This window comes from Drosophila sulfurigaster, chromosome 3 (genome assembly GCF_023558435.1).
Source record: "Drosophila sulfurigaster albostrigata strain 15112-1811.04 chromosome 3, ASM2355843v2, whole genome shotgun sequence".
Classification (NCBI taxonomy): Eukaryota; Metazoa; Arthropoda; class Insecta; order Diptera; family Drosophilidae; genus Drosophila; species Drosophila sulfurigaster.
In genome coordinates this window covers 42,611,103-42,620,554 of record NC_084883.1, presented here as the reverse complement: position 1 = coordinate 42,620,554, position 9,452 = coordinate 42,611,103, and the positions used below count along the sequence as shown (strand labels likewise).

Genomic DNA, 9,452 nt, shown 5'->3' with positions numbered 1-9,452 from the left:
GGTTTGCCAAATAAGTAGTACACATGTAAATAGTAATTTATATAGTTCCTAAACATAGTTTAGCTGCTGCATAGTGCTTTAACAACTTTTCAGATACATTAAGAATATTCTCTGATCATTTAAGTATTTTATATTTTCTCATTTTTTTTTTTTTTTTTTGTAGTTTTGTAGTTTTCCTTCTCTGAATTTATCCTATTAATATAATAGACATAAAACTGAATTAATTAGAGCTTAATAGAGCTCGCTTCTCCGTATATAAATTGCATTTCGCATTTGCGTTGTATAAAAATAGAAACTCTGATTTCCTCAATTCTCAAATCTCAACTTTTGTTCCGCTCTGGCAGAAAGCCAGATTCCGATTGGCTTTAGCTTTAGTTTCAGCTCTTTATGCCTTGTTCTCGATATGCTCTCTCTTTCTTTTTCTCAATCTTCCTTTCTCTTTTCTCTGTTTTATTTGTTTGCCCCTGTTTTGGGTCTTTAATAGGCACTTGTCGTGTTTTTCAAACCGAAAAGTGGACACAATTAAATCGCACAAACAAAAATCTCGAATCCAAATTTGATTCTTTGTATATAAATTGTATTTCTAGTAACTGGAGCTGTGTCATGGGTCTCACACTAAACTGTGGCTGTAAGTACATAACTTAATGCATGTCATGCATGTGTGCCATCTGCACCTAAGGTTGAGCTTACTCTGGTGCACTTAATTTTAAACGCGTCTCTCAGTTGATTAAAAACAAACGAAAAAAACACACGCAAACTAAATTCCTAAGACAAATACCAAACGAATTAATCAATTGAATCAAATAACTATTTAAGTATAGCTTAAGTGATAACGTTGCGTTCGCATAAAAAACTAAGTGCCTCCGTTTATGTTTTTCTTAAAAAAGAAGACAATCAAAAAACGCTTTGAATGATTGCTTCAAAAAAACGCACGCAAATCGCGTGCAAAACGCGCTGCGCTGGCGGACATCGCCTAGACTGGCTTTAGATCCGCTTTAGAATCTGTATCTGTATCTGGATCTGGATGTGGATCCACTTAACGTACGCGTTACTATTGTAAATTATTTCTGTTGCCTACTTAAAAACGTGCAAAATGCGTCGCTCAAATTGGAGGCGGACCGCGAATGTAGCGCAGCTGAGGCGTAAAACTCATCGACAGATTGTTGAGATTGTCACAGCAGTTGGGCTGCATCATGCACGCCGCACAGAAGAACGTAAACAGGGCCAATTGCATCGGCACCGCAGCACGCGCAATGCGCCAAGCCCAACCACGTCGCTTCGCCTTGGAGTTGGTGTCATCTTCATCTTCGCTGTTGTCTAGGAGAGCTGCTTCATTGGCCGGATCCTCGGGATCATCGCCACCACCGGCAGCCACAATACGTTGCAGTTGCTCCACCACTTGCTGCTCTTGCTCCTGCTGCAGTTGCTTCTGTTGCAACTCCAATTTCTCAGCAGCTTGACGCGCTTTGCGTGCATTGCGGCGCTTGGGCGACGATTGCTGTGGCGCTTGCTGTGGCTTCAACGTTTGCTGCTTCACATGACCATTGGCCAGCTGTTGCTCCACTTGTTGCTGCTTCTGTTGCTGCTCCTGCTGCTTCTGTTGATGCGAGGCAGCGGTGCGCACAATCAAGTCACGACAAGTGTTTTGCAGTTGCTTCAACTCCGCCTCGGCGCTCTCCATGCGTGCGGCAATCGAGCGCATGGCCGCGCTGCCAGGTGCCAAAGCCAACTCCAGCTGCTTGGCCAGACGACGCAGTACACCCAAGCGACGTTCACGCTCGGACAATCCACCATCGGAGGTGGCACCGCCATCGGAGATGCCTGAATCGGAGAGCGAGCCATTCGAAGCGGTGAACTTGGCAATGTGATAGATGTGATTGGGATCGAGATGCTGTTGCACAGCGAGCAGTTGCTCTTGGCTAACGTTGACCTTCTCGGACAACAGTTTGGCCACCAGTTTCACATTCTGTGCCAGCTCCACTGGTGTGGCTTGTCCCTTGTCCAGCGCACCCTCGAGGCCTTTGAGTGTGCCGCGATCTTGGCCCAAAGCGAGTTGGAATTCGCTTAAACCGCACTCGAGTTGACGCCAGGCAATCAGCGAATTGGTGAGCATCTCCAGCTGTGAGTTGATTCTGTAAAGAAGTTGTGATTAGTAAAGGATTCGATGGTTATTTAAGTCGAAACTTACCTGGCATCTGCCTCATCCCAAGCGCTATACATGTCGCTAACCTCATCCTTGAGATGCTTGTGGAACTCCTGCTCAGCGCTGAGCAAACTATTCACATCCCAGTTGCTGCTGGTGCCTGTGGAAGCCTCCACCACCTGGTTGCCATTGCTGTCGGTCACTGTGATTGCCACCGTTGAGTTGGCATTGCCATTTTCCAGCTGCTGTTGCTCGAGTTGCTGTTGCTTTAGTTCCAGTTGCTGTTGCTTTTCTAGTTGCTGAAGTTGTTCGGACTCCTGTTGCTGCTGCTGTTGCTGCTCCTGTTGCAAGCGACGCTCCTGACGTGTCAGCCAACTGTGCACCGAGGCATTCAGGCGCAACATGTTGGTGCGATAGCTGCCCAGCTGTGTTTGCTCTTGCTGTAAGTTTGATTAAATTGTAATTTCTGTTTAACTTAGTTGTTTAATTAGTGCCTTACCTTCAGCGCCTCGACGGCTATTTGAATGGCCGGCTCCGTGTCGAGGAGCTCGGGTGTGGCGTTATCGCCGAGACGTCTCAGAGTGTGCTTCAGTGCGCTCATCTCCTGCTGCAGCTTGCGTGCTCCAGCTGCATTCTCGCTCCAGTTAAGCAAATCCTCCCAGGCAGCCAACAGATCTGCAAAAGTACATCAAAAAGTGCAACGAGTTAATAATTTGCAGTGAAAGCCAAACAGTTGCTTCTTAATTGATTTCAGTTTGTGGAGCGAAGTTTGCGAGTTTTTTGGGATTTGCGATTTGCGATTCGCGCTTTGCCAGCCCTTTGGGGTAATAAATACCTTTCGCTTTTCTCCTGCCGCCGAAAAGTGAAACTTTTATTTGTTTACCAAGCCGAAAAAAAACAAAACGAAAAAAGAAGCAACTACAAAATGTGCAGCAAAACAAACAGCAACAACTTTTTCACTAAACGCTTGAGCGCAGCTTCAGGCAAGGCAAAGCAAAGGTTTCTGATTGTCTGTGTGTGACTGACTAAGTGTGTGTGTGATGTGTATTTGTGTGTGTTTGAGTGTGTAATTGTGTGTGCTGGTAATGTGAGACTGAGTGAGTGCGTGGGGAGCAGCGAGTTTTCAATTGTAACAAAAATGCAGTTTTAATGGAGCCACAGACGACGCCCAACTGCAGCAAGAATCTGTAATACCCTGTAAACTACAAGTGAGGACAACAGACTGTGATGAAAATGTGATTTAGAAGAGATTTTATGTCAATTTAGCTTAAGAAATATTGACTGGTTAGTGTTGGAAATAGGTGAATTTATATATGAAGCAAAAATCAATATTTCACATTCTATCAATGAATTCTTTAGTTTCTAGCCTTGCATTGTTATTCAAATCTTGTATGTATGTGTCATAAAAGTTAATAATCAAATAATAATTTAATAAATTGCTCAAAACGACAATAATCTTTATGCTTACAAAATTTGTTTCATGATCTTACGCTTTCATTGAGAATTTTTGTTAAAGATTACTATTAGAAACTCGATCAACTAAGAAGAACATCCATTTGATGTTCTCAAGTTCTATTTATTATACTGTGCTTTTAAGATTGTTTTCATTCTCTTTCAATTTTATTGAGCATTTTAGTTAAAGAAATTCACATGACTAAAAAGTAGATAAACTTGAATTAAAGTTTTGTTTAATTTATATACATAACTTGTGATTTTAAGATTGTTTTCATTCTCTTTCGATTTCATTTGGCTATTTTTGTTTAAGAAATTCTCACGATCAAAATGAACTATCTCTCTAATAGCACACATAAGTTTTCTTGAGTAACCGCATCTCTCAATATTTTAGTTTAAAGTCATAAATCATTCAAGTTTTTCTCATTTTGCTCATTCTGTTAAATAATTGCCCACGTTGCCAATCGATTTAGTATGTTTTGAGTGATTATTTGCTGCATCAAAAATTAGTAGAAAAACAAGTTACTAATGAAAACAATTAGCATATTTAACTATGAGTGAATTAATGATGTTTAGTAGTAGAAAAACAAAAATACTTTGAAGATTCGATGATTTCAAATTGGTTAAGAACAACAGCAACTTGATAATAACTTTTTAGTTATAACTTGATTATAACTTTGATTATAAAATGTTCAATTTCTAGATTTTGCACTCTTTTGCTCAATTTAAAGATTTTTCCATACTTGAAACAAGATTACAATCTTGAATTAAGATTGTTTCATCGCATTTCGTTCATTCGCATTTGGTATCAAGTATATCAAATCTGGATTTAATCTAGAAAGTTTGATCTTGATTTCAGATTTTGCACTTTTGGTTCAATATTAAGATTTTTGCATTTTTGCAACAAGATCATAATCTTCAATTTGAATATTAGGTAATCTACATTTTGAGTAGAATTTCGATCATGACTTCAGCATAAAACTTCTTGGTTCAATTGTGATATCAAATTATCTTGATTTGAGATTTCATTCTTGATTTTAGAACGTTTTTTTCTTTCTTTTCTTTTTTTTTTAATAATTTAGTTTAAATAACTTTCAACTCAGTTCAACTGCATTTTACAGGGTAAGTTTTAGTGACAGTTTTTGAGTTACTTTCAATCACGTCTTTGACATTGCAAAACATAAATAATGTGGGCACTTCTTAAACTTGATCAGAGCACATCAACAATGGGCGAACTGGCTGCATTCTGTGTGTGGCAGGCCAGGAAATGATTAAGCATACTACGAGGGGAGATTAAGCACTTACTTGTAGTATAAAATGTTTACTATAAATTCACTTTGCAACTGACACAACAAATTAACTGCCAGCAAATTACTTTCACCCACAAAATAATGAATTGCAATTGACAACGCACTTTAATCAGTTCGTTCGCAAGCTACACGCACTTTGAAAGAGTTTCCACTGAGGAGGATTTGTGGCTAAAGAGCGTCTAAAGAGACCGAACGTGTTGGCTGGCAAAGCGTAACTGGTTGACTGAACTTGTGGCTGTGGCCAAGTTGCAGCCAAGCCCGCAATCGCAGTCGGAATCGCAACCGCAACGGCAACAGCAACTCGAGCGCAACAAAACGATCGAGCAACAAACTAAATTGAGCTCAGAGAGCGAGCGAGAGGGAGAGGGAGAAATACTATAAAGAGTGGGAGGGGAAACAGGTAATTGACTCGAATCTGCGAACGAGATTCGTTCGTATGTGGCATTAGATGATAGCCACTTGCCACTTGCCACATGCCACTTGCAACGCATTCAGACTACGCACTTTTTCTTCAACCTGTAATCTTCACAGATTGCACAACTCGTGGTCAGGTTTTTGGGGTGGAAGCAGAGATCTCCTCAGAGAGGCAGGAAGACATTATCAGGCAACGACCCGACGACCACTTAAACTGATATACAGGGGCGTCAACTGGGAAAGAGATTCCCCCCAATCGACTCCCCGTATAATAATCTTCGCTCAGCTTAAGCTTTAGACTTAATGACTTTGGGGCGGCGGCAGCGATTGTGCATAAAATTGATTAGCCATTAGCAGCAAATGAAAATGGAAATGGAAATGGGAAAATGCAAGATGCAAAATGGTAATGCGAAAAATTGCCACGACTTTCACTTTAATCAGAAATTAATTGCCAATTGCTGCACTTATTTAACAAATTGCGATTCTAAGAGTGAAATCTCTTCCTGGCTACTGACTGTCACTTTAACTTTTAACTTGGCCAAGTCATTGTCAGTGAAATTGTTAAAATATTTGCATTTCGTCACGCAGTAAATAGCAAAAAAAAAAAAAAAAATTCAAGAGAGGGAGAAAAAATCAAAATATGCAAATGCAACCGCAAAACAATAAAATGCAATTGCAGCCAGAAAACAGAAAACAGAAAACAGAAAAACAAATAAACCAAGGGCGTTGACTTTGTCTGAGTGTGTGGATGAATGCTTCTTTTTGTTTGTATTTACACACTCAAAACTTGGCAAAAAATATATTCGAAAATTGTAAATCATTTCGCGTGGGAGTTCAAAATCCAAATACCTCAAATACTTCCCTCCTAACTCCCCCCTAAATTTGCCAACAAATCAACAGAGAACAATTTTGTAGTAGAAACAATCTCTCTTTCAATTTATATCTCTCTCTGACTGTGTTTCTATCTCTTTTGATTCATAGCAGCTGTTTGGTGCACTCGAAATACAGCTGTTTAAATTCTTTTGAATGCAGTACAATCACCTTAGGGTTTTCTTATTCAGCTTTTAAAGCTTACGTGACTTCTGAGTTCGAATAACAGACCTCTTTACACTTGTCTAGTATTATATTAATATTTATTATCTACATTCGAAAACGAACTTTGCAACTATTTGTCAATCGAAATGATTATTAGTATAGTCTTAGCTTCTGAGTCATTTAAATAATCTTTAGTTCTAAAGGTGTTACACTCAGTTAAATTACTATAATATATTTCATTCTAAACTTTCAAGTTTTGAAATTGTATAAGGTTCTAGCTGGAATATTTTTCTGTTGCAAAGCATTTTAAAAAGTTGTTTTCTTACGGAAGTAAACCTTCTTATATATAATACATATGAGCCTGCCACAGAAATCGCTAGCGGAATGAAAGCAGATTGAAAGCGGAATCATTTCGCTTAAATTTTGTGCGTGGAGCGATTTCTGTGGCACCTCTAATATTCTATATTTTATATACATTCGAAATATAGAATTGAAATAACAATACTGTTTATTTAAATTTAGATTGTAAGCACGCTTTACTTCATTACTACTTTTGCCTATGCCAACTAAAGTTAACTTGAACATTTTCTTGCCCACGGAAACAGTCTTGTAAATGGCTTAAGTAACCTATTTGATGGGTTCGTCCTCCACTCGTCCTGCGTGACAAGAAGCCATAAACGTAATGGGATTGCGACATAAAAGGGAGCGCCGCAAGGAAGGCGGTGCCAATTGGCGACCAGGCACGATAACGAATCGAGACACCTCTTTTCCCTATTTTTTACTCGCTTAAAACAAACAAACTAAATTGTAAACGAAACCGAATAAACATATGTTTTAGTCGCTAACAGAGAGAGAGAGAGGATGAGGTAATCAGCAATGCTGCTAAAACGAGAAGTGAACAATGTGTAAAGTCAACAAGCGAGCGATTAAAATAGGCGACTTAAATATTTGCCCACGAAATAAGCCTGAATAATTATGTGTGACATCAACCGAAAAAATTATATACAATTAGCAAAAATTATACACAAAGTAAACAAACAACTTTTTGGTGATATGTTTAAGAAATGCTGCTGATTAGTCAGAGGAAATTGCCGCAAGCAATTCGAGATATTTCGCCTCTCGTTTTATGCTTGAATGCAATGACCCCTCAGGCAGATGGGGCGTATACGCGACCTGCAGTCAGACAGACAAATGTAATAATAGCAATTGCCTTTTAAGCTCATTTCGAAGGTGTGTTCGAGAGCAACCACAAGATTGTAACTCAACACAACACACTTAAGATTGTGGCTCCATTTCAAATGCGAATTGATTTCAATTTTTCAATGATTTAACATTTCCAGCGAATTGAAGGTCAACCACAAACGAGGGCAAAGCCAAAGGCAACAAAAACAACAACAGATGACAACAGAAAAAAAGTTTCATTTATAATTAATGTAGAGAATGAATGACGCCACACAATTTGTATAACAGCATAAGGTTTTGCCTTAGAACTGTTTTTGTTGTGTGATCCACGATGAACCGGGTTCCGGTTTTCCTCACTCGGCCATAAAACTTCAAAAGCGGAACGCTTCTACAATTGACCATAAAAGCACAGTCCCCATGTACCGTTAATGAGAGTTGGCAAGCTAAGCGTGAATGCAACTCTACTCAACTCAACTCACACTCGCAGATTGATGGCTATAAAGCAAATGGCCATAATGCAACAACGCCCTGCACATGCAACTCCATTGCATGCCACAACATTCCACACTTCTCCAGCTAGTGCAACAATGCTTAATTAGCAATGCAGCGGGAAGCGGCAACTTTGCAGCTAAAGTTGCAAGAATCAGGCCAACCCAATGGGGCAACAAGTGGCAGCCAAACTCGGCCAAGCTGTCTATCGCAACGAAATGTGGCACAAATGCGCAACCAACAAATAACTGAACTGAAGATTCATCATCATGAATGCTAACATATAATGAATGATTCGCAAATAAATTGTGAATACCTGTCGAAATACCTGAAACTTTAATTGAGTGTTTCTCTTTTACAAAAGTTTCTCCAGCTGAAGATTACATCTATTTTACTGCCTTTAATTAAAACATAAAATCTTTATAATAGGTACCCAAGTGCCTTATCTTTTTTAATGCCTTCACGAGCTGTAAAATTATATTTATTTCTCTTTTATACAATATCTTTTACAGCAAATGGAGATGCTACTTTAAGACTTTTACTTCAACTATCTGAATTTAGTTTTGTGTTTTAAGAACTTACTATAAATTTCCAAATATTTTAAGCTTCAATCGCATCTTTCTTCCAAGTGTTTCTCTCATTTCTTTTTATATGAAGATTACATCATAATTTGTCTGTTTAGATCATTGTGCAATCTTTTTCATATTGTAGAAAGACTTTTATGATATCATTGCTATAGGGGAGAGTACTTTGGGAGGTACTTTGACTTAAGTGCCTCTTAAGAGTGCTGAAGTCTTTCTTTTATGCATTTTCAAATGAGGCTTATGGAGATAGAAACATAAAGAAGTTTTAAGTAGCTTGGAATGTGGAAATGTTTAATATCTGAGTGAACTCTTATCTTCTCTATTTTTTTTCTTATGTACAATCCCTTTATATGTGAAATTTCTTTTAATCCATTTGGGATTCAAAAGAATTTTGATATTGTTAATGCCTCAGTATTGATTTCATTTCAACTAATCCCTTTTTATCGTTTAAATGTTTATAATATGCATTTACATTTAGAATTTTCTAGTTCGGTTTATTACCAAAGAAAATTCCCAAAATTCTTCAGTTACCTTATTCGTTTTGATCGCCCTAGTGAACGATGAATAATGCATTAGATATCCCTTTCTACTTCTCGATTTCAACTCCCAACTAAAATATCTCATTTCGAATGTATTTCACTTTCGTCAGCTTTAAGTGTCCAATTAGCTTTTTCATCTTATCTCTTGTGTACGATCTTCTTCTCCGTCTTTCTCTGCATCTTCCACTCGTTGTCTGTGTCTGCACCTTGTATACAACATCATTTACACCTGTACCCAATTTAAGCGATAAGTTCCCCCCTTTGGGCACGTCTGTTTGCTCTAGCATAAGCCCATCTCTATGCA

At 38.6% G+C, this 9,452-nt stretch overlaps 1 protein-coding gene across 1 annotated transcript in view; it reads right to left on the bottom strand.

The window, feature by feature from the left end:
• Positions 1 to 347: 347 nt before the first annotated feature.
• LOC133842319 (klarsicht protein) overlaps positions 348 to 9,452 on the bottom strand; it is a 178,350-nt gene continuing 169,245 nt past the window's right edge. Inside the window, 3 exon segments of the mRNA XM_062275370.1 lie at positions 348 to 2,132; positions 2,189 to 2,583; positions 2,643 to 2,818. Coding sequence (XP_062131354.1) covers positions 1,103 to 2,132; positions 2,189 to 2,583; positions 2,643 to 2,818 — 1,601 coding nt within the window. The 3' untranslated portion in view covers positions 348 to 1,102.